Source organism: Cylas formicarius, unplaced genomic scaffold (assembly GCF_029955315.1).
Source record: "Cylas formicarius isolate icCylForm1 unplaced genomic scaffold, icCylForm1.1 PGA_scaffold_2__14_contigs__length_35257938, whole genome shotgun sequence".
Classification (NCBI taxonomy): Eukaryota; Metazoa; Arthropoda; class Insecta; order Coleoptera; family Brentidae; genus Cylas; species Cylas formicarius.
The window spans coordinates 9,588,312-9,613,581 of record NW_026844319.1 but is presented as its reverse complement, the minus strand read 5'-3'; the positions used below and the strand labels follow the sequence as shown (position 1 = coordinate 9,613,581).

At 34.7% G+C, this 25,270-nt stretch overlaps 1 protein-coding gene across 5 annotated transcripts in view; it reads left to right on the top strand.

Moving 5' to 3' along the window:
• The window catches only part of LOC132698592 (calcium/calmodulin-dependent protein kinase type II alpha chain), a 302,130-nt gene that overhangs the window by 259,586 nt on the left and 17,274 nt on the right, over positions 1-25,270 (top strand). For 2 of the 5 annotated variants that reach the window (XM_060664775.1, XM_060664774.1), the window contains exon 12: positions 15,321-15,464. The exons of the other annotated variants lie outside the window; for them this stretch is intronic. In XM_060664775.1, the coding sequence (XP_060520758.1) occupies positions 15,321-15,464 (144 nt within the window). The remainder of the gene's footprint in view (positions 1-15,320; positions 15,465-25,270) is intronic. 5 annotated transcript variants of the gene reach the window in all.

Sequence of the window (25,270 nt, the reverse complement as noted above, 5' to 3'; positions counted from 1 at the left end):
TTATACTATTCATTTGGAAAATGGAAAAGTTTCATTTTTTTTTCTTCATATCTGCTGCATACATCCATATACGTATAGACATATGCATATACATAGTTCGTGAAAAAAATGGTGAAGGACTTCGTTATATAATTTTACATGTTGGCTCTAAAAATGACTTTGTGGTCAGTCTTATTTTTAAATCGTGCTGCAAATCGGTGTACTACCATGATTCAAAATTTGACCATTTTGAAAGGTGATTTATATTCCTTTTTTATGTTATGTTTTATGTTTCTAACCTATGAACAAAGATAAAAGTTTTAGCATTCACTGTGAACTTGCTGAGCCAATATCGAATCAACGTTGAATCAAGCAGTCTCGTCGAGTGGCTGCAAAAAAGGAATATTCCATTTTAGCCAAGTGTAATGAAAGACCAGCAGACAAAGTATTTTTCTTTGAATAGAAAATTATTTGAAAATATAATATGTTAAGATTGGACAAGTTAGCATTGGAAAATGGTCGTCGCAATTTCATGCATATTTTAAACGGTATTATGATGCCAAAATAGATTCCATCAATCCCGTAACATCTGATACTTCCTCAAGTAAAATAATTATACTACTTCTAATAGAGTATTCATAACACTTTGTTTGAGGTTTCACCCAAAAAATGGAAGAACTTATGTAGGTACACAGACCGCCTTATAAGTGAGGCTTGAGCAAATATTCTCCGAGTTGTTATCGAAATGCATGAATCAGATTCATTGGCTTCATTCAGTTGTATTCTTCCAATGATAACTAGTTTTTGTTCCCCATCTTTGCTCTTTGCGTTATGGTTTTTTTTTTTTGGTTTTTCTTGTTGAATCATTGGGAGTTTTTCAAAAATAAACCTCTCTAATTGATATCTGTTTTCTCCCATATATTTTGCCATGTCGCCCATTGTCCGGCATCCGCATAGGAATTTTCTTTTGGTCGCAGACCAACACGTACACAAAACTATAAACAATATTTATTATCAGCTGAGAAAAATGGTTACCTCCGCTTCCGCCACGGACCATTCGGGCTCGTGCGGCCGCCAACCGGCGTAGATGACAAAAACAGGGGGGCCGACAACGATTACACACTTTAAAACTTTCACTAAACGAAAACGAACAACCACACAATTGAAACCGATATCAGTTTTTTTTTGGGACAATTATAAACGAATCTGTCGAAAGCGAACCCCTTCTTAGTTGTTAGGATTGCAATCCGAAAAATGGTAGCAATATTGCTAAGACATTTAGGTCACTACACGTGACGTAACTGCACAACTGCTCTGACTGGACTTTACCAATATCTTATCAACACATTGGATAAATCGTCCAACTCGAACGTTAATCTCGGCATGAAAATAGTATTTGGATTCAGGCCGACTGCGGATTAATCGCGGCGGCAAACCGATTCCCGATATTCGTAAGCACTTCGAGAAAAAAATAATTTCGCGGACGTATTTATAGTTCCGATTTTTGTTGTTTGCATTTCGCGGTCCCGTCTAATATAAACGCGTACGTTCAAATACCGCCAGTCTAGTTATATTTTTAGTTTATTGTATAACGCGCGCGTTGCGACCGGAAAGGCACCCGAAAGTTTCGCGGTTTTCCCCATTGAGGCTTGCATGTGTACCTTCGGCCGCTATTAATAGTTTACTTGAGTTGTATTTCTTGTCCAGATCGATTAGGAGTGTTCCGTCAGTTAATTTTGGACCGGCGACAGCCGAAAAGTCTTTCGGCGCCACGATCGATCGCCACGCGATAAATAACTCGGTATTTGGCGTGTTTTTTCTGGTGCGTTTCGATTTTCCCGCCAAAATTGGGTGTTTCGGAAACGGTATGTCTGCTCTGGCGGCCGTGCTGAGAACTACGAAACGCAGGGAAAGTACGTGTCTAACCCGCTGTAACCGGTAAATAAAACCTCGGCTTATGACGGGAGGAATTCCACCATTGCGCGACAATTTAGGTTGGAAATGTCACATTTCCGAAACGTTTATGTTGGCACACTCGATTTGAGCGCACAAGAAAAATTAAACTGTTTTTATTACTCGTAGGTATTTTGTAGGAACATTTTTTTCTGTAACCTTACTGACAATTTATACGGGGTGTTTCACGGTTGATGATGTTTTAGACGTTTACGACGAACGCTATATTGTCTTGTTCTGAAATTTTGGTTAGTTTTGGATTAGTTTATCATTGAAATTCTAAACACATATTATTGCATTTCCCTTAATGATTGTTTTCGGATAATACGTTCCTATACCTACTACCTTCAGCGGTTTTGGAGGAAATAATTATTTTCTTTATTTTTCGACCGAAACGTAGCTTCAATTAAATGTTTATTACTACGACACTGGAGCCAGTAGAAAGTTAAAACTGTGGACGTAGATTAGGGAAGTACCGAACAGAATTTCCGCATTGGTCAAAACTAATGATTTTCCTACCAGATACATAAATGGTGAAAACTAACTTTTTTAAATGGGTCATATGGGGTATTATTATATAGTAAATTATAACATATTCCAAAAGCAAATTAAATTCACTTTCGAATAATGTATCTTGCCTAAAAACTAACTAAATTACCTTATAGAAGGCCATGAAACATCCGTCTTATATTAAATCACTCATTTTACGTTTGACAGGTCAATAAATATTTGCTCACTTGACAGAATAGGTATCACAAGAATTATGAGAATTATTTAATGACAATTGCTTTCGACGTTTGGGGCCGTGGGATTGGCCAGCAAAATCGCCCAATCTCACGCCTTTAGATTTTTACCTGCATTAAAGTACGCGTCTATTTGTATGATGCTTTGAACAAATTCTGTTGAGAATGGTGAACACTTAGAACACTTAATATAAAAATTGGATTTATTTTTCTGTGTGCAATTTTTATTTTAAGTACCTAATATTTTGTTGATTAAATAGTTTTTTTTTCTATTCCCTTCTCTATAATACTTAATTATGCACCGATCTAGTTTGCGGAAAGTTTCATTTTACCCCGTCAATTTCATTTCCCACGGATCCGAGTCACTCGGGCACTTCCGAGATATTACTGCACTGGTTTAATTTTACCGTTTGAGTTATGTCAGCGAATGTATATATATATATATATATATATATATATATATATATATATATATATATATATATATATATATATATATATATATATATATATATATATATATATATATATATATATATATATATATATATATATATATATATATATATATATATATATATATATATATATATATATATATATGTATATATATATATATATATATATATATATATATATATATATATATATATATATATATATATATATATATATATATATACATATATATATATATATATATATATATATATATATATATATATATATATATATATATATATATATGATGACACTATATTCCGGGATATCATCCGTTCGCTCGTTGAACTCCGACTGGAATCCTGCATCCGACTGGAATCCTGCAAATCTTGCATCCGACTGGAATCCTGCAGACGTTTCGCCAAAATCTCACTTGGCATCTTCAATGCTCGCGCTCCGAAAACACTTCGAACACTGAGTGTTCGAAGTGTTTTCGGAGCGCGAGCATTGAAGATGCCAAGTGAGATTTTGGCGAAACGTCTGCAGGATTCCAGTCGGATGCAAGATTTGCAGGATTCCAGTCGGATGCAGGATTCCAGTCGGAGTTCAACGAGCGAACGGATGATATCCCGGAATATAGTGTCATCACATTTTTCCATCCGTGAATCAATACGTGAGAATATATATATATATATATATATATATATATTCTCACGTATTGATTCACGGATGGAAAAATGTGATGACACTAAATTCCGGGATATCATCCGTTCGCTCGTTGAACTCCGACTGGAATCCTGCATCCGACTGGAATCCTGCAAATCTTGCATCCGACTGGAATCCTGCAGACGTTTCGCCAAAATCTCACTTGGCATCTTCAATGCTCGCGCTCCGAAAACACTTCGAACACTGGGAGGTTATCGGCGGTGCGTGCGGTATTTATACTCTGCGCCGAAGATGGTAACGGTGCTGCTTGTGCGTGGGGGGAGGTGGCTCCGCCCCCTGAATTGTCGCGTTGTTAATTTCGCCCGATCGTAGTTGCGATGTCCCCGTTGGCTGCTGCGCATCGCTCTGCTGTTTGATTATCGTTCTCCACGTGTTGGATAAATGCAGAGCGTCGTCTCTCGTATTGAGGTGTCCGGACTTTTCTATTTCGATGGCCTCTCGTATAATCCTAGTCCTAAAATCAGGAATATTAGCTATTTGTTTGCAAGTGCCGAAATCAATTTTATGGCCTGTCTGATGTTGGTGCTGAAACAAAGCAGATGTTGTTTGTTTGTTTCTTATGGCTAAACGATGTTCCTCGAGCCTGGCTGAAATCCTTCTGTTGGTCTGTCCCACATACGTCAGGCTGCACGATCCGCATGCTACACTGTATACTCCTTGGTTTTCCAGAGTAATTTTTTGTTTTGGGTTTCTTAGTATTGCTCCGATGGTATGGTCAGGTTTGTATGCCGTTGATATGTCGTGTTTCCGTAATATTCGGCCGATTTTGTCAGTAACCCCTTTGATGTATGGCAGGACAGCGATCGATCTTCGTTGGGTCTCGTCCTGCACTCTCTGCTGCCGCTGTTGTTGTTTACTGATTGCCTTGCTGATGGTGCGCCTTGAAGAAAATTAGTACCTGTCTTCAACAAAACGGATACCAAAGGCGCACCATCAGCAAGGCAATCAGTAAACAACAACAGCCGCAGCAGAGAGTGCAGGACGAGACCCAACGAAGATCGATCGCTGTCCTGCCATACATCAAAGGGGTTACTGACAAAATCGGCCGAATATTACGGAAACACGACATATCAACGGCATACAAACCTGACCATACCATCGGAGCAATACTAAGAAACCCAAAACAAAAAATTACTCTGGAAAACCAAGGAGTATACAGTGTAGCATGCGGATCGTGCAGCCTGACGTATGTGGGACAGACCAACAGAAGGATTTCAGCCAGGCTCGAGGAACATCGTTTAGCCATAAGAAACAAACAAACAACATCTGCTTTGTTTCAGCACCAACATCAGACAGGCCATAAAATTGATTTCGGCACTTGCAAACAAATAGCTAATATTCCTGATTTTAGGACTAGGATTATACGAGAGGCCATCGAAATAGAAAAGTCCGGACACCTCAATACGAGAGACGACGCTCTGCATTTATCCAACACGTGGAGAACGATAATCAAACAGCAGAGCGATGCGCAGCAGCCAACGGGGACATCGCAACTACGATCGGGCGAAATTAACAACGCGACAATTCAGGGGGCGGAGCCACCTCCCCCCACGCACAAGCAGCACCGTTACCATCTTCGGCGCAGAGTATAAATACCGCACGCACCGCCGATAACCTCCCAGTGTTCGAAGTGTTTTCGGAGCGCGAGCATTGAAGATGCCAAGTGAGATTTTGGCGAAACGTCTGCAGGATTCCAGTCGGATGCAAGATTTGCAGGATTCCAGTCGGATGCAGGATTCCAGTCGGAGTTCAACGAGCGAACGGATGATATCCCGGAATTTAGTGTCATCATATATATATATATATATATATATATATATATATATATATATATATATATATATATATATATATATATATATATATATATATATATATATATATATATATATATATATATATATATATATATATATATATATATATATACACATACATATATATATATATATATATATATATATATATATATATATATATATATATATATATATATATATATATTCTCACGTATTGATTCACGGATGGAAAAATGTGATGACACTATATTCCGGGATATCATCCGTTCGCTCGTTGAACTCCGACTGGAATCCTGCATCCGACTGGAATCCTGCAAATCTTGCATCCGACTGGAATCCTGCAGACGTTTCGCCAAAATCTCACTTGGCATCTTCAATGCTCGCGCTCCGAAAACACTTCGAACACTGTGTGTGTGTTCGAAGTGTTTTCGGAGCGCGAGCATTGAAGATGCCAAGTGAGATTTTGGCGAAACGTCTGCAGGATTCCAGTCGGATGCAAGATTTGCAGGATTCCAGTCGGATGCAGGATTCCAGTCGGAGTTCAACGAGCGAACGGATGATATCCCGGAATATAGTGTCATCATATATATATATATATATATATATATATATATATATATATATATATATATATATATATATATATATATATATATATATATATATATATATATATATATATATATATATATATATATATATATATATATATATATATATATATATATATATATATATATATATATATATATATATATATATATATATATATATATATATATATATATATATATATATATATATATATATATATATATTACAAAAATATACCCAACAACTAACGTTCGTAGAAAAAGTATAGTATGCGACACGTTCGGTAAACTTTTTTAGTAAAGTCAAGTCAAATATCGTTTATACACTTGTTGCATAATATACTAGTAAAATATTTTTCGTAAAATGGTTTGTAAAACTTTTCTTAGTTTTGGCAAATTTTTTCTTGTTCGTGTGTTTTAAATTAGAATACGTTTCATTAAATTTTCTGCATGTTTGGCTAAAATGTGGTTGCATTGTCTGTGTTATCGACAAAAATTACATTGAACTGTCAAACTGAAAATTAACTATTTAACAAAATACGGATATTTTGTGGCCAGCCAAAAGGTGAATTATACCAAAGTAATCCAGTTGTCCGAGACACTTGCATTTATTTTAGAAACGAAACGACTTAGGTATAGGAACATGGTACATCATTCGAAGGCGAATTTAATTTACTCTTAGAATATGTGATAATATACAGGGTGTTTCATTTTTAAAAAAATGCATATTTTCGTATTAGGTAGATTTCATTATCATTTGTCATCATTAGTTTTGACCAACCCTGTATAATGTAGAAGAAAGCTATGTCGAAAATTTTAACTTTCTACTGGCTGGTTGGTCGGAAAATAAATATTTAACCGCCGAAGAATACATGGCATCTCATTTAAACTTTTTTTTTATTGGTGAAAATTGTACTCTAGGCCTTTTACATTTCTGTTTTGGTAAATTTAAATTAGTTTTATTTTGTTGAAATGTTGATTTAGGTAGCGAATTTAACTCTTTATCAACATTTCAACATTTAAAACATTTAACAACTTAGAGTCGTATGCAGATCGTGCTCTCGCTAAATTACAGTTTTCGATAGGTTTTTCTAAACCAAAATTAATAAAAAAATAATACCAGTTTATGTGAAAACCTTTGGTTGCAGTCAGTGCATTGGAATATCTGAAATATCGGGCATACAAAAAGAAAACATGAACAAATTATATAAAATATTTAACATTAACGTGAATCTGAAAAAGGCGGGTATCCAGTATGCGGGTTTTTGTGAGAGTTTTTTTCATTGCCATTGTCTCGGTGTCAGCAGTTCGCAACTCGACGGCATGCGTTCCGTGGGAGCCACGTGGAGGTGCGGCGATTGTCGGCGTCGTAGTTCGGAATTGGTTACACTGCGTGGCTCTCGCTCGTCCACATCACAAAATTCGCAATCAGCAGGCGCACCCTTGGACTCCAGCTTCTTTGATTCTGACCCTAGTTGCGAACAACAACGGCCCTCCCAAACCACGACCAACGACGACATATTACATGCAATTGAAAATCTAAAATCTGAACTACTGGGTATGAGGTGTGCGATTTTGAGGAGAAACTCAATAAAATCGACGAATGGATGCGCCATAATTATTAAGGAAAATCTAAGCCTTAAACAACATGTTTTAACGCTTGAGTCTAAACTAAACGAGATAGATCCAACATCCCTTCTAAATAACATCGAAATTCAGGGAATACGCGAAAGCGAGAATGAAAGCCTTAATAATGTCGTTCAGAAAATAGCACAATATGTAAACTATGAAATCAAAGAGGAAACAATGAAATACGTTACAAGAGCACCGTTAAACAAAAATTCATAGAATACAACTAAAAATATTAGCGTTCGTTTTACCTGTCGTCGAGATAAAGACAACTTTCTCGCTGCATCAAAAACAAAACGCATGCAAAAAGAAAATGGATTTCCAAAAATGTCAAATATCCGACAACTTCTACATAAATGAGCATCTTACATTAAAAAATAAAATTCTATTCAAAGAAACAAGATTTCCCGCTAAGAACAAAAATTACAAATATTGGTCGAAAAATGGAATGATATTTATTCGGAAAGACGACGCTTTCCGAATTATTCGCGTCACGGACACCAATGTTCTGGAAGAGCTGTAATTTAACATTAATTGACAGCGTTTCTGAGTGGTTTGGCCAAACATGACAAAATTCTACTTGATAGTTCTGTTCTGTTGAAATTTCAACATGTCCGCGGTAAGTTGCCAATTAATTCCCAACAAATCGTTTTTAGAACCAATTCAATCCGGGCACAAATTTTCAGAAAAAATCGACACATTTTTATATCTCGCATTTATGCAATACAATCACATGAAAAATGATATTAACAGGACATTGGATGTAATTCTCTGCAACAAAGATACTGTAACAAATTTATACGAATCGGTCAATTGTTGCCGTTGTTGCCGAAAATGCCAACCACAAAGCTATATAATTCCTCTGGTCTGTGTCTTACGTTAAGCTTCTTAATCCCCCAAACAAAAGAATGTATAATTTTAATAAACCTCATTTTAACGATGTAAATACTATATATCAGAAATAGACTGGAATCGGACTCTGACAGGTGATAATGTGGATACAATGACAGATCAATTTTATAACATAATAGACACAATCGTAAAAACAAAATGTATTTTAGTTTTAAAACAATGTCAGTAATAAAAGAAAAAAACACATTTCATAAAAAATGTAAAATATATCGTGACCAAGCTACGTATGATCGATTCCGTGAATTACGAACCGTATCAAAGAAAATGATCAGAAACGACTATAATAAATAGATTGCAAGCATAGAGACCAACATTTTGAGAAAACCCAAAAAAAAATTGGAATTTTATTGGAAGTAAAAGAAAAAATAATGTCTCAATTCCCTACACAGTAAAGCACAACCAAACTTTAGCAAAGGGCGGCAAAATGGCTGCCGAAGCGTACATTGAACCAAATACAATTATTATGCAAGACTTGAAATTGAACAATAATAAAAGGAAAAAGAACGAGTTTTCATGTAATAAATTCACTGAAGTATGTTATAACTTAAATATAGGACTGGATGGCATTCCACCTGTTTTTATCAAAAAATGCGCATTAATTTGACAATATTTAAGATGTCACTTGCGTCTGGTACATTCCCCCGCCGTTGGAAAGTAAGTGAAATTACACCAATTTTAAAAAGCGGCGATAGAGAGGATGTTAAGAATATACGCCTATAAGCAAGTTGTGTGCCTTTGGCAAACTCCTAGAGAAACTCTATGTACGACAGTATTATTCCCGGTATAAAAAATAAAATAATGTTTTTTTCCAAGGAGGTCTCTCGAAAGAAACTTACTGAGTTTCTCTGAATTTGTTACTAGGGCAATTGACAGTAAAGGACAGGTTGACGTAGTCTGCACCGACTTTAGTAAGGCATTCGACAAGATACACCATCAAATATTGTCGACTAGGCTTGCAGAGGTCGGGGTTGAGGCCGAAATGGTTAGATTGTCCAGCAATTGTCTCACATCCGGTGTACCACAGGGCAGTCATCTTGGCCCTTTGTTTTTTATAATATATATTAATTCAAAACAAAATTATTTCAAACATTGTAGCATACTACTCTTCGCCGACTACTTGAAAATATACACCAAGATCGAAACCTACCGGTGACTGTCTAAATCTCCAAGACCTTCTGCGCTTGGAACAATACTGTCAAGTAATAATCTTTTCCTGAATCCCGCCAAATGTATTAGCATATCCCTTCACCAAAAATGTAAAAAAAAATAAACTCAACATGCAGTATTAATAACACCGACTTAGAGGGAGTGGCGGAGATTAGAAATCTGGGCGTAACGCTGGACAAGAAGTGAACTTTTAAGACTCATATGGATAGGGTAATGATCGATTCGAATAAAACGACCGGTTTCATAAAAAGAAACTTAATAGATTTTAAAAAGCAAAAATCTCTTCTTGCACTGCACTATGCGTTTGTTCATAGTAAACTTTCGTTTGTTTCCAACATGAACATCACGCTTTTGGAACGAGTACAAAACAGATTTTTAAGATATCTTGCATATAAATCTAACACTGACGTTGAAAAACTACATTAAATAAAAATTTAAAATTCTAACTCTACAAAACAAAAGAACGCAAACAGACATGTTAATGCTGAACAAAATTTTAAACGATCAAATTAACGCTCCTTACCTCTTACCAAAGATTAACCTACGAATAGCAAGGCAGAACGCAAGAGGGCTCTATTTGATGTCGACCACTACCCAACCAACATAGGACAGAACTCTCCAATCGCTAGATTTATTTATATATTTAATTTTCATAACTGTTTTCTTGATGTCGATATGTTTGTTACTCCTATTAAAGGTTTTGAATGCGGGGTCAAAAAATACTTTCTAGGACTTAAAACGACATAGAACACCCTAATTAAAATGTAAACTTGTAATATTATTGTATCACTTTACATCATGCTATACTTACTTTGTGCTGATGAGTGCTAAAATCTAGATTTATTTGTAAACCTCTCTTTCTACAATACAACGGAGTTGCTTTTTTTGGTACTTTGTACTGTATGCAACCTAAATTGCTAATAAATAAATAAATAAACTTTCAATGTTGATGCTACTTTTTCGAAGAGGCGGCAACGTCGCAACATTGAAGATATTTTAGATCTATAGAACAACGACGCTCTGTGGAACTACCCAAATTTTCAGAACAATGCAATGTACCGTTCGCCGTCAACCGTGTATATAGAGACTGGCAGAAGGTCATTGCCGGTAGTATTATAGCGTATTTTAGATAGGTGGAAGGAAATAACACCTCATAAGGTTTGCAAAGAATTATAGAGTGACCCAAAGCGACTTTTATTGTTTGGCATTGATTCCATTGCAAAATCCTTGCTTTTCATCGAGTGCTGCCCGGGTTTGGATCAGTTTGTGGGTTTTGCCTATTATTATCCATTCACCGACACTGAAAATGGTGTGTCATCTGAAAAAGCGTCACGCAGTGACTATACAGACATTTTGCTGGACATTGTACAATATTTCCTATATCACCTTTTGAAACTACACAAGATTTGACAGGCTAGTAATAATGCATCTCGGGCTAATGTAAAATAAAATAGTGTTCACGAAAATGTTACACGTTTAAGGATTTACAGAAATAGTATTCCATTATCAGGTAAGAAAAAGCATACAAATGGGAAACATTAAGGATTATCAGCTATCTAGAAACTCATCCAAAATATTAAAAAGCTATTTATATTTAACAAGACAAAAATTAACTCAATATAACTCTTCGATATTAAAAATAAAATAAAATATTGTTTTAAGTCCAAAACTATAAAAAATATTTAATAGAAGTGTTTATTTTTCTTAATGATTAGATCTATATACGAAAATTCGAACCTTTTTGAGTTAAAAATATATAATTGGTGATTGATGCGATGTAGTCACAAAAAAAAATCATTAGCAAAGATTAAAACAACAATAAGCCTGCCGCAGATTGGGATATAAAATGGCTTGATTTTTTATCCCTTTTTTTTTTGAAACTGCCACATTCAGGTTTCCCAAAAAAAAATTCAGCCCCATGTCCAACAGTTAACATGGACTCGTTCCATTCTACGACATGTGGTGGACTACTTTTGTAAATTAGCCATATGTAGCAGTTCCCTCTTTATCAATTAATCTCGAACTTCAATTAACTTCAATATTTTAACCAGTCGATAATTTCTTGTTTTCTCAAACGAAGTCGAAGTCCTTACCATGCATCGTTATTCAAAACTACTACTGAATCTACGATCTTCAAAAACATCCGAATTCATGTCCTCGTGGCAATTTCCCATATAGCAATACTGAAAAATTAGCAAACCTTTTATAAATCCCTCTTTGCTTCCAATATCATACCCCTTGACGGCCATTCCGTGAAAGCTTGACGAATCGATTATATTTTTGTATTGCCACATTAGTCTGTGGCTCATCATTTTGTCATACCCTCTTCGGTACGGTTTTATATTCCTCAAATAATTTACCCAAATTTTACCCGCGGCTATTTATGGTTGTGTTAAGTGTGATTAGTAAGAATTGATAAAATGTGAGCACAGATTCTGCACCAAATTTATTAATGATTAGTTTAATAATATTCTATTGGAGTGCACAACATGAACCGGCATTTTCTGAATCGTCGAATCTGCATTGACGTTCAATAGGAAAAAAGAGTTAAATACTTGCTATTTGCCTATTGCCAATTTTGGAATTTACATACTGTATATGTCAAAATTAAAATAAGAAGTATTTGGAATTAACAATTTTACCCTAACTGTCATATATTTAAGTGTATGAACCGCTACTTTATTTTCATAGCTGTTTTTGTTACGTCGATATTTTTTAAATTGACTAGCTAATTTAGTATGTTTGTACTCCATTTAACTGGGCGATGCTTTGTCGAATAAGCACCTAGCAGAAATTCGTGTATTTAAGCAGGCCGCATTCAAACGACCGGTAACCATTTTCATATATCTCAAATCTGTCTGTCTCAAATATGTCTCATCAGTACAAACAAAGCAAAAATTAGTCTTTTTCTCTAAAAAAACTACTTAATATCAATTGTAAAAGTTAAATAAACAACATAACGTTTTAAAATTGTGTTTATTCTGTTGTTTATATGACATATCCAATAATACATCTCTCTCTGTCTAACGTACACAGTTAAAAAGAGACAACAATAGCAGAACAGATCGGTTTAATGGCAACTAGCAAATATTTTGTTTGAATAGTACGAAATTTAGTAATCCGATAATCGTTACTATTTTTAATTTGTTAAATTGTGATTTTTTCGTGACGGTCGTAGAAAAAGCATACTTTGCAACACGTTTAGTAAACTCTTTATCCCATTCATCTATTCAAAACTCTCTCCGCTCATGCCAAATAGACTCATGACTCCAATGCCACACCGCACTTATTGCATAATGTACTATTTTGTATACTTTTGGACTGTAATGTATCCTTGCTCAAATTAAACCATAGTTAGCCACAAATACCTAGATGAGCATACACTATCCATATTTGATTAGTCCTCTTCGAAACGCCCTGTATATAACAATATAATATTTAAAAAGTATGAGAATCCGAACAATTTTTTTTTATATATAAGTGTCATCCCATAATAAAAATCGGATTACTCCGGTACACTATTGTTTAGTCCATTATGTTACAGACTGCGCTAGATACAGCGTTGTTTTTTATATTTGCGTGCCAATCCACAGGGGTTAACTGAAATTACCGAGAAAAACTTTTAATACAAAGTTGTATCATTTTTCTATTAGACTTGTAAAAGTAAACAAATTGCGCATTGCAAAGTTAAGTTTAAATGTTTGATTAACCAAACAAATGTTAAACAGATTGACCAGGCGTTCCGCAAGTTGAAACCCTCAGTTAGGAAAATAGGTTTTCCAGAGTAACAAAAGATTCAAGTAGTTCGTCCGCTTTATTTCAATAAGTATTAATTAATCAATAATACTAAAAATTCTAAAGAACATAATATCAACAACAACGAGAATAAAACCTATGACAACGATAATTAAACGAACAATAATGAAAATAGAACGTGAAGTAAATGGTTAGGTGTTTTCTATATATCCACCATTATTTCCCAAACTTTCTGTAATATTACCTCTCATTTTATGATGAATAGCATATCGTATATTTTGAGGTCAGTCATTGTATACTTGGTTTTTGAAAACTCTCACAGGAAAATATCGAGCGGGTTTAAATCCGGGCTATTAGCCGGCCACTGAATTGTGCCACGTTTGCCTATCAGGATCATTTAGGTATTGCCTCATCTTGTTGCCAAACCAGGTTAATGTATTGGCGAACTGGAAAGCCTTTCAAACATGAATTTCAATGTTAGTTTCAATTAAATCTAAATATCGATTGCCCGTCAGATATCCACCCAGAAAAATCTATCCGATTATTTGGTTGGCCAGCACGCCACACCACACAGGAACCGATCCACCACACTAGTTGAATCTTATATGGGTTTTCGTTTGCCCAAAAATGCATATTTTTCAGATTAACCATAGCCGCTGTCGTGAAGGCTTCATCAGTAAAAATATTTTTTTCCCAGAAAAATCGGGATCCTCTGTTATATGCCTCGACATTGCTTGACAATATTGTAATCGTTGAAATTTTTTTCGTTCAGATAAGCATTGGACTAGAATAAATTTTTAGGGTTGATATTTAAATATTTTAAAGTGGACTGAATCTCGAATTATGTTATGCCCAATTGTGCAGCAACAATTGCGATGAAACTTTCTGGATTTTCTTAAAAGTTATATGAAATTAATTCTATTTTTAATTACTATTCATAAAAGAACAAAATCTTCATATCTTCACTTTCATTTCCGACAACGGTTCCCTGTTTTCTACGAAAAAGACGAATTACCTGAATCTTTTCTTCCTTTGAGGAACGCATTTTCTTAACCGAATGTTTCGATTTAAAGTAAAGAGACACATACGAGGGTCAATATCGATATAACAATGATACAAGACATTTTTTCTCATTTTTTAGATTTTTATACATAGTCTCCTTGTAAATCTATACACTTCTCCAAGCGACGGTCCCATCTCTAACCCGTCCAAATAGTACCCTTGTCGTCCGAGCACAGTTTTCAGATGAGGGAACAAAAACAAATCACTTGGCGCTGAATCTGGCGAGTAAGGCGGATGGTCAGGCAGTTCAAACCGTAATTCGTGGATTTTCGCCATAGCAACCGCTGAGATATGAGACGGCACCAAAACCCGTATTTACTGCGCTAAAGTGCCCTAACAGAAACTGTTTTAATTCCTATATATATATATATATATATATATATATATATATATATATATATATATATATATATATATATATATATATATATGAATTAAAACATAGTTTCTTCCGGTTTTGTTTTTCGTAAACAATACGCTAAAGCGCTTTGCTAGTTCTGTCCACATGCCTCGTTGTCATTGTTCTGGCTTTTAAAGTTCTTCACGTTGCCAATTGTTAGGCCCCGGTACCCCTCCGCCGCAGTCTTCCAGAGCCGCACCGCCTACGTCTTCCGGATCGCCGTCTAGTTCGGTGGTCGCTGTCCCCACCAACAACAAAACGAACGCGCTCAATTTAGGACAGGTTTTGTTGCAAAACGTCCAAGGTTAGAGTCGTGTGCCAAAGCAACAGTAACTATCCGTGTGATTTGTTTTGCTAACGTCTAACGTTTCATTTTTCCGCGTTTTACTAACGAATCGAACTATTAACCCCTTGATCTGGAAATGGTTTAAATAAAAAACAACTTCCTACGAACCAATAAGACTTTTCGACGTTCCAAATCAACATGGTCACTGACAGTTCATTAATGGCATAGTTTTCCGTTTGGATGTGTGGTGTTTAGTTAAAGTATGAAAATATTCCGTTAAATTTTCGGAAAAAAAGTAGTGTGTGTATAAACACCGTTTTTTAGAGAGAAAATTTGATCAAAGTGAAGGTTACTCTGTAAAATTCAGCGGCTTGTGCGAACGATCATTCGACAGTGTTAACGGCCCCAATGTTATAATACAGTAAACTGCTAAAATATCAAACAAATTCATTTAAAAATCAGATATTGGATTTCAAAAAAAAAGGCTCGCACACGCACATGTGTCAAAAGGTTGTATTTTCTAAATGAAACATCTTTTTTTTTTCAATTTAAAATTGAAATTTTTATTGTCACGTCTAAGAAATTATTTTGTTGGCAATATTCTAATTTTAAGTTTTAAATCACCTAAATCATAAAAATCCAGTGAAGTTATATCTGAAGATTTTGCAGAATATTTTATCTATCCCTTTTGACTTTTGAAATATCTTATTTTAAAATTCACGCAATTGTCGAACAAAATGGAGCGGAGCACCATCCTGTTGAAACCAAACCTGTCTATCTGGCATATCATTCCGATATCTAATATCACTGTTATTTAATATAGATCAAAACGATTCTTACATGGTACAATATTCTGCTTCTTGGAAGAAAACTAGTGTTATAACAATAACAAAATAAATCAAAATTTAGCTTGGTCCTACAACATCAACTGCTACTACAAACCTAGCATATGGAAATGTTTTTTTCTACCCCGGAGTAATCTTCATGTCGTCATCGAGAGAAGGAAATGCACTGAGCCAATAATTCACCACCAGCATCCTCCGAAAATAAGCCACCACAATATAAACATGTTGCATTTTCTTGGGTTGTAGGATCAGGATCTTCATCTGAACTATCTTTGACAGTTTACTCTCCTTAGGTGACTATCTCCAAAAAAAAAACATTATTTTTTTGTGCCAAATCAACTACTTCGATATTACGGGTATGACTTGTGTGCCTATCTAATATCGAGAAGCTCCCGACAAGTAGTGGAAAGATTGAAAATTTCCATTGGAGCTCCATTTAAACCGTTTAGTGAAAAGCTCTCTCTGTGTCCAGTCTGGCGGATGACAAGCGTGTATCGATCCAGTTGGAGCACGCACCATTCCTTAACTGTGAATAATCTCGCTTTTGAAGAAGTATCATCATTGGGGAGTAACAAACAATCCAGCTGCATTCATACAAATTATGCACTTTATTGTTGGACCTCGTTGCTCTGTAGTGGTTACAGCTATTTGCTTTTTCCCCTTTAGAGATAAAACTTGTTGCATCTTATTGGGTAAAACCCATATCCCGGTTTCATTCATCAATTTTCGAGGCAGGATATTTAAAATCGTTCATTTATTTCTCTAATAAATTTTAAAAAATCGTCACGCCTTCCTTCTTAAAAGCTTTTAATCGTGCAATCGAGGTTCCTGCTGGACGGCGAAAGGATAGTTACGATGACGAACCAGAAACAGCTTCAACCATGTTTTGCGTCCAGAATTACTTCGTCTTGAGAATGGCTTACTTAAATTCTTGCCACGTCATAAGTAATTAACTTAATGTCGCGTCTGCTCAAAGCAAAGTTTGCTCCATAGTGAGGATTTAATTGATCAACTCTGCTTCTAAATTTTCTGGTAAAACGGCTCTCCGTCCAAGCTTTATATTTGTAAGTCGGTGAATTTCTGTTTTTAGATAAACGAATGAGTGTTGGTTTGAACGCTAAAAGATCTGGCTGCTTTTAAGTACTCCATTATATTCTCTTTAACGGCAAGTACAACATTTTCTATTGCTTCCCTATCCCGAGGTTTCCTGAAGGAAATTTTTTGCTTTTGCGATCAAACCATATTCTAAAATAAAAAAAAAAGTAAGGCAATAATTTGCTTAAATATTTTTAAATAATATGCAATAGAACGAAGATAAAATCATATCTTTTGTTGCATCATCATCAGACGCTGGAAAATGGTCGCCACCGAATATACTTTCCCCACAGCCTGCTTAAAAACTGCTGACATTATGCATGTACAGTGTAGCATTAAATGAGACAAGATTTCGATAAGTGCGCTGTTGCCATTGAAAAAAATCAGAATGGTGAATATTATCCGCCTAGTCCATATTTAGAGAACTTACTCTACGGATAATACTTTTCTTCTTTTAATAGTCGCAAAGCTATTCGTTCTCTAACATCATCATTTGAAGCTGTTTCTGAAGATGCTCAATGGGAATTATCCGCAACTTATAATTAAATGTTTAATCTTGTGTTCTAATTAGTTCTTAGACGACGTGGCTGTAGACCCGTGTTGTTTCTATAAATTTTCTCTCACTTTTACTCACTTTTGATCGTGTAATGAGTGTTTTTGGATATTTTGTGTTAAACAAATTACAAACTTCGTCTTGACTTCTCGTTTTGTCGCCATATCCAATAATAATTGAAATTTCAATTATCTGGGTTTCATTTAGATGTGCTATATTCACTTTCTTTACTCACAGAACTGTAATTAGTAAAATTTAAGTATTCTTTAAATTTGTTTTTTATTTTTTTTGCTTATAAAAAGTAAGAACCAGTTATATGCAATTTACATGGCTTAGGCGCGAGTTTTAACACAAAATTCCAAAATGGATTTAAAAATATTGACCCACCCCTTTACTGCCAAAAAATGCGTCACAAAAATTGTTATGGGTGTGTGCGATCATTTTTCTTGAAATCCAATGCCTGATTTTTAAATTATAGCTATGTACATACTACGTAATTTTGATTGAGCTCATCGATGTTTTTTGAACACCTTCAACTACGGAGAAACTCATTTTTGTTTATATTTCTGGAACGAAGATTATGAACAGTTTTTATGGCTCCTACACTTGACACAAAGTCGTAAACGCCAAAGATGGGAACGTTGTTATTAATAATTGAGGCGAATGTGAATAACTGTACTGAAATACCTGGAACATGAAACAGAAAACAAATAAACTCTTAATAAACTAATGGGAGACTTCATAGTGAACAATTTTTCAAGAAAGAGAACTAACCCCAAATTACAAAAGAGTCCCGCGCAAAGATTTCAATATTGGAATTGCGCTTTAGCTTAAGAAAGCTGTTACGGCGCTGTAAAGCAAACTCTCGACGACATCATGACTTAATCGCTTGAATGGAAAGTCTTTACGGCGCTAGATCGCAAAAATTAGATTTAAAATAAAAGGAACCAACCAACATTCGAAACATGTGCCGAAATCTTGGCGCTTTTATAATTATAATTTTAATCAATTTAATTTTTCATTAAATTGATAATAAGGAAAAGATTATTTAATCCTTTTCTTTATTATTACAATTCCAGTTGGAGTACTTTTGGGATTACCCAAACCATTTAGATAAAATGTGCCTCCCTGCTGAGTTACAAAGTGATTAATATAAGAAGTACAGGGTGACTCAGAGTAAATTTCCCTTTTTAACATGTTATAAAAACGGAATAAAAAGTGTTGGCATAATTTTAATAATAAATTTTGAAAGTACAGAAATGCGGATTTTATTTTGTAAACACAATGTTGTCCAAATGTCGACCATCCCTTAGATAACACTCCTCCAATGATGCTCTTAAATGTTGAAAGACCCGCTGACATATTTCAATAGGAATGTCGGCAATAGCCTCTCGAATGTTGCGTCTTAACTGCTCCGTAGTGGCTGGTGGATCAGTGTAGACGATGATACTCTTCAAATATCCCCACAAAAAAAATCTAGGGGCGTAAGATCGGGCGATCTTGGAGGAAAAGAGATGTCCCCAAATTTTGAAATAACAGTTCCTGGAAACAATTCACGTACAGCGTCCATTGATACTGCTGCTGTGTGTGCCGTCGCCCCATCTTGTTGAAACCAGGTCAAATTGGGGTTATAGCCAGGAAAGTTTTGAAGAGATGGAGTCAAAAATTGGTGGAGCATTGCAGTGTACCTTTGACTTGTTACCGTTACAGAGCGACCATGGGCAACTTCAAAAAAGTAGGGCCCAATTATTCCAGTAGCTAACATGGCACACCAAACTGTTACCTTCTTGGAATGCAATTGTTTTTCATGCTTTTCTTTGGGGTTGTCGGGGCTCCAAAAGCGACAGTTTTGTTTGTTAACATACCCCTCCAGATGGAAGTGAGCCTCATCACTGAATAAAATGTTGTCCAAATTCTCCTTCGTTCCAAAACATATTCATCATTGCCTCACAATAATTTTTTCGTAATTCGTAGTCTGTGGGCTTTAGAAACTGCACCAATTGTATTTGGTAGGGATGGAACCGTAAGTCTTTGCTTAAAATCCGTTGCACACTTGAGCGATGAATATTCAGAGCCTGGCCATGTTTTCAAATTGAGCGCCTCGGATGTTCAGTCGCAGCACATCGCACAATCTCAATATTCTCTGGCGTTCTGATGGACCTCTGTTGACCGGGAAGCTTCTGATTTGCCACTGTACCACTTTGTCTGAATCTTTTAACCCACGATTTCAATAAATTGTTTGACGGAGCATCACGTAAACGCCGAATATTGTAACGGTTACAAAAACGTCGCCGTGCCGCAACATACGAATCGTTCGATTTAAAGAACGCTTCGACCATAAGCGCTCGTTGCTCATTTGACCACTGCTCCATGTTGACTGATAATCCGCACGCAGTCGCCACACATTGCCAGCGCTAACCCCCCCCACAAATATTAAGTTGGATGTACAAGGCGCGTTTAAATAGTGAAATTTACTCTGAGTCACCCTGTATTAGTGGCAAACGGGCCCCGCCAATCTACCTGAAAATTAAGTATGTTGTAGGTTTTAACTTTCTAAGGAGATGTCTTAAAAGATCAAAAATTGTAAACAGGAGCACAGTTGTTGGGAAAGCAATTTTCTGTACTGAGAACTCCTCAAAAGGAGATACCTAAGGACCAAATCGTCCTTTGTTGATTAACTGGTAATTGGCCGATTAAAGGTCGTAATTAGAGTGTTTCAACTACCAACCGAGATATAGGGCATTTTTCAATTTTTGCCCATTTTTCACACGTTACCAAATTTAATTATAATCTAATATTTTAGGAATATTTTAGAAGGTTTGTTATTAGCGATATCGTCGCAATTTAGTATTGAACCGAAAAAAGTGTTACTAATGAGTAGGTACAAGAAGCACCACGTCTGGGCGTTAACTACTTGTACTTATCCAAATATCTGGTCTTCGATAAACATGGATGAATTCTCGTCATTTGATGCTAACGGACTTTCTGCCGCGTGTTTTAACTTACTAACCAGGTTCAGTGCGCTTGCGACTTGCTGACTTATTTTTATATGTCTTGCAAAGATTCAGGTCCTCTTTCTAAACGGCCAAGGTTGGGATCGCGAAATTTAATTCTGTGTAAGTGGAGGGTGTTTTTTTTTTTCGTATTTTTTGGTAGTGAAACCATCCTTAGAAAACGGACCGATAAGTGAGTTATTTTCTCGCCTAAAACTGTAATGCAATTATGGCCGGCGGAGCTTAGAACTCTACCAGAGGTATGGGGTTGTGGTCTCAAACATTTTATACGAAATTATTCCTTTTTCCATTTCTTTTATCAAAATTTAGAACCCATTTCTTCTGCAAGTATTGTTGGCGGATCATAATGGATTTGCTCTATTTGGAAAACGAATCAATGAATACTTTCTTTATGGTCTTAAAATATGTTTTCTACATGTCGGCAGTTCTGCACGACCCTGGCAACATCGTGCGTAATTTCTGCAAGATGTCCCGACAGCAAACGTCAATATTTAAAGCTCTATATTCGCATTTATATTTATTTATACTATGTATATTGATATTGTTCACGATTTTTAATTATTGCCCTGTATAAGGAAATATTATTATTGAATTCGAATTCTTACGGCTTATTCTTTAATATACAAGATGTGAAAAATTATCTTTAACGCACAAACCTCTAAACATATTTGAATAAAACTGAGCAAGTTTGCAACTTTGAATGCATTATTACATGGATTGAAATTTAGTCTGGAATCATCTTCATGGATAAGAAGCATAACCTTGCCCGAAATGTTTAGGTCTTGATTTTTTTCACTAACAAGTTAGTTTTATTTGTTTTAAGAAGATGAACCAATACCAAACGTCAGAAGTTGACTGATTGTTGGAAATTTTGTTCTGTACCACCTTTATAGGTTTAGAAACTATGTCATTGACCGGTATCAAGTACCACATACTTAAAAGCGAAGAAGTTGTAGACGGCAGTTTATGAAAACTATGTGTAGAATATTATTACAAACACTCTTTATATAGTTTTATATAAAATATAGGTACTGTGTTTTGTCCAGGAGGAAGGGTTTATGAAGTTTCTCTGATACACTGACCCATTTGAGATGAACTTTCAAATTACAATTATGTTTTTCTCACTAGATTTCTACATCTATATATAGATATCGAAATTATAACAAATTTCAGATATAATGAAATATCTTCAAACATTTATTCTAATCTAATAAGAAATTTAAAAAAACTTTAGCCTAGCCATGAATATACTTTTTATCGAATATTTTAAATAAAAGTTTTATTACATTTAGTAGTTACCTATGGTATTTAAAAATGCCAGACATTTTCAATATGTTCTCTCGCATTTTTATTAAAACTTGAGTCTCCCTTAAATTGACAGTAACTACCTAACTCAACCTCTTTTGTGAACAGGGTCACAATTTTAAAGGTCATACTTTATTTGATATTATTGGATTGTTATTATTAAATAGTTGGAAACAAAGTAAAATTAAATGAAAATGAAGCGTTACAAAGTATATTCCGTCTATCAGAGATAAATAAAATAACCATTTTTTTTTAAGAAACATCCTCTTTTTAAATGTTGTTCTGAATTCGTATTGAAATTTTTCAACTTTTTTTTTTCATGAATAAATATGGTCCAATGAGTTTAAAGTATTTTATTCACCTTAAGCAACTAGTGGTTTTAGTTTTGTAGTTCCCGTAGCCAGAATGGATCAAATGTTGGATAATTTTGCAAAGTAACTTCAGCCGAAAATATTATTTTAACAACAATATATATATATATATATATATATATATATATATATATATATATATATATATATTCCGGGATATCATCCGTTCGCTCGTTGAACTCCGACTGGAATCCTGCAAATCCTGCATCCGACTGGAATCCTGCAGACGTTTCGCCAAAATCTCACTTGGCATCTTCAATGCTCGCGCTCCGAAAACACTTCGAACACTCAATAGTTGCTTAAAATACTTTAAACTCATTGGACCATATTTATTCGTGAACCACTTAACTGACCTAGATATTTAAACTTTTTGCAGCAACTTCTTCAAGAAGTTGGTAACATTGAGATGTATCACATTGGGTTCATTACCATCGAGAAGTTCGAGAATTTTTAAATAATTATTAGCCTCAGAAATGGAACGGTAGGGATAGATTTATTTTTGTGGGGATATGTTAAAATTTGTGTTTATGTGGATCCCCCTAGAGCACCAAAAGATATGGAAAATAGAATTCCGGACACGTGCAGGAGAAACCGTTTATGCTAAGGAACAAGAAAATATACGAAAAAGCCTAAATATGTGTATCCAAGTAGAAGGGCATATTTTTCAACATTTATTGCGTGACAGTAATAATTAAAAACAATATACGTTAATTTCTAGTAATACGTATGTAATATTATTTACTTTTTCTGTGAATTTAAAATGTAGCTGTTATTTTTACCAAAATTTCTAATAACTATCTGTTGCTTTAGGTATCGAAAAAAGTTCTTTCTCCTATTAATTTTTTAATCTTAACAGAATTTTGACATTGCCAACTAATATATAGCAATTTTTCAATTTAAAATGATTGAAATATATTCGTTTATTTTGAACACTGAGTTGAACAGCCTCTAGTATCTATTCCAATACCGTTGCATATATCTTTTAGGCCATCTTCGAAAAACGCTAATACAAAATATGAACTTCTTTGCACGTGGGAAATTAGTATTTTTAAAAAAAAATTAAAATATTGGAAAAACTATTACGTTTAGGTATGTATTATTACTAATAAAAAAGTTGAAAAATTTCAATACGAATTCAAAACAAAATTTAAAAAGAGGAAGTTTCTTAAAAAAAAATGTTTATTTTATTCGTCCCTGATAGACGGAATATACTTTGTAACGCTTCATTTTCATTTAATTTTACTTCGTTTCCAACTATTTAATAATAACAATCTAATAATATCTAATAAAGTATGACCTTTAAAATTGTGACCCTGTTCACAAAAGAGGTTTAGTTAGGTATTTACTGTCAATTTAAAGGAGACTCAAGTTTTAATAAAAATGCGAGAGAACATATTGAAAATGTCTGGCATTTTTAAATACCATAGGTAACTACTAAATGTAATAAAACTTTTATTTAAAATATTCGATTCAGCATTGCATACTGGCTAATATTTTAGACCGATAGAGCACCTCCTCTGTATAATTTAAAGTAAACCCGGTTATCCGTTCGCCAGATACTGCTAATAGGCTATGGCCATCACTGTGCCTAGTATATAATATTTTTTTTTTGGCTTCGTGTATAGACTGAGGATACTTGTTAAATGTTGTAATTTCTAATAATATTAATGTAATCTATAGAAATGACGATAAAACTGTATGTTTGAGAACAATAAAATAAAAAATGTATTCCACTCATGCCTACACAAACTCGTGATTAAACCGTCATTTATAAAACTTGTTGCATAATATAGTATTAAAGACGCTTCTTTTAATTTTGGTTTAAACACCACCCCAGTTAAAACGGTTGTTAATGTTAGAGCCCGAATCAGCAGCATCCATAAAGTGTGAGGGGAACTCATCACTGCCAGCTATAAAATGTCCATCTTATACCATGTTAACAATTTACATAATTTATCTGACACTTGAAAATACCATACGCAATAAAACTTTTATTTCAAATTCTGTGAGAATGTGAAAACCATTAAGACGCGCTAATATCATCCGATGGGTTAAAACATGTGGTCTTTTTAGGTTAATAAAGTTTTATGATAAATCTTTATAAAACAGGTATTTATTTTAACCAAAGATTCCAAAAAATGCGAAAATTTACAGGGGCTTCCATTAAAAAACATACCGCCTGGATTATATGAAGGTAATTTGAAAAAGTAACCACCGCATATTCCAAAATAACACTTTTTTGAAAAACCACGAATTTTTGTGACATCGTGAACAACCCTACATAGTATAAAATATTTATCTAAGGTTGTATAGTTTGGGTTAGTTTTTTTTTCAATGTTTTTGTAATTATCTAGGGTTTCTGCTAGGGATATTTGGGAAATTATCCATGAATCGCCCTGACGATTTGAGTTTTTTTGCGGTACGGTTTGCACAGTCATATTGCAAGTTCTAAGGATGGTGTGTTTATCACTGTGGACGTTACTAACGCGATGATACTGGCTAACTTTCAGAACGCTAAAACCGCATACAGCTCCCCCCAGAAAACGTAATATATTTTTTTTAATAGCGCTTTATTTTTGATTTTTTAACGTTGTAATTTGTAAGTCGAGAATTTGGCCGACCATTACGCCATTACGACGGA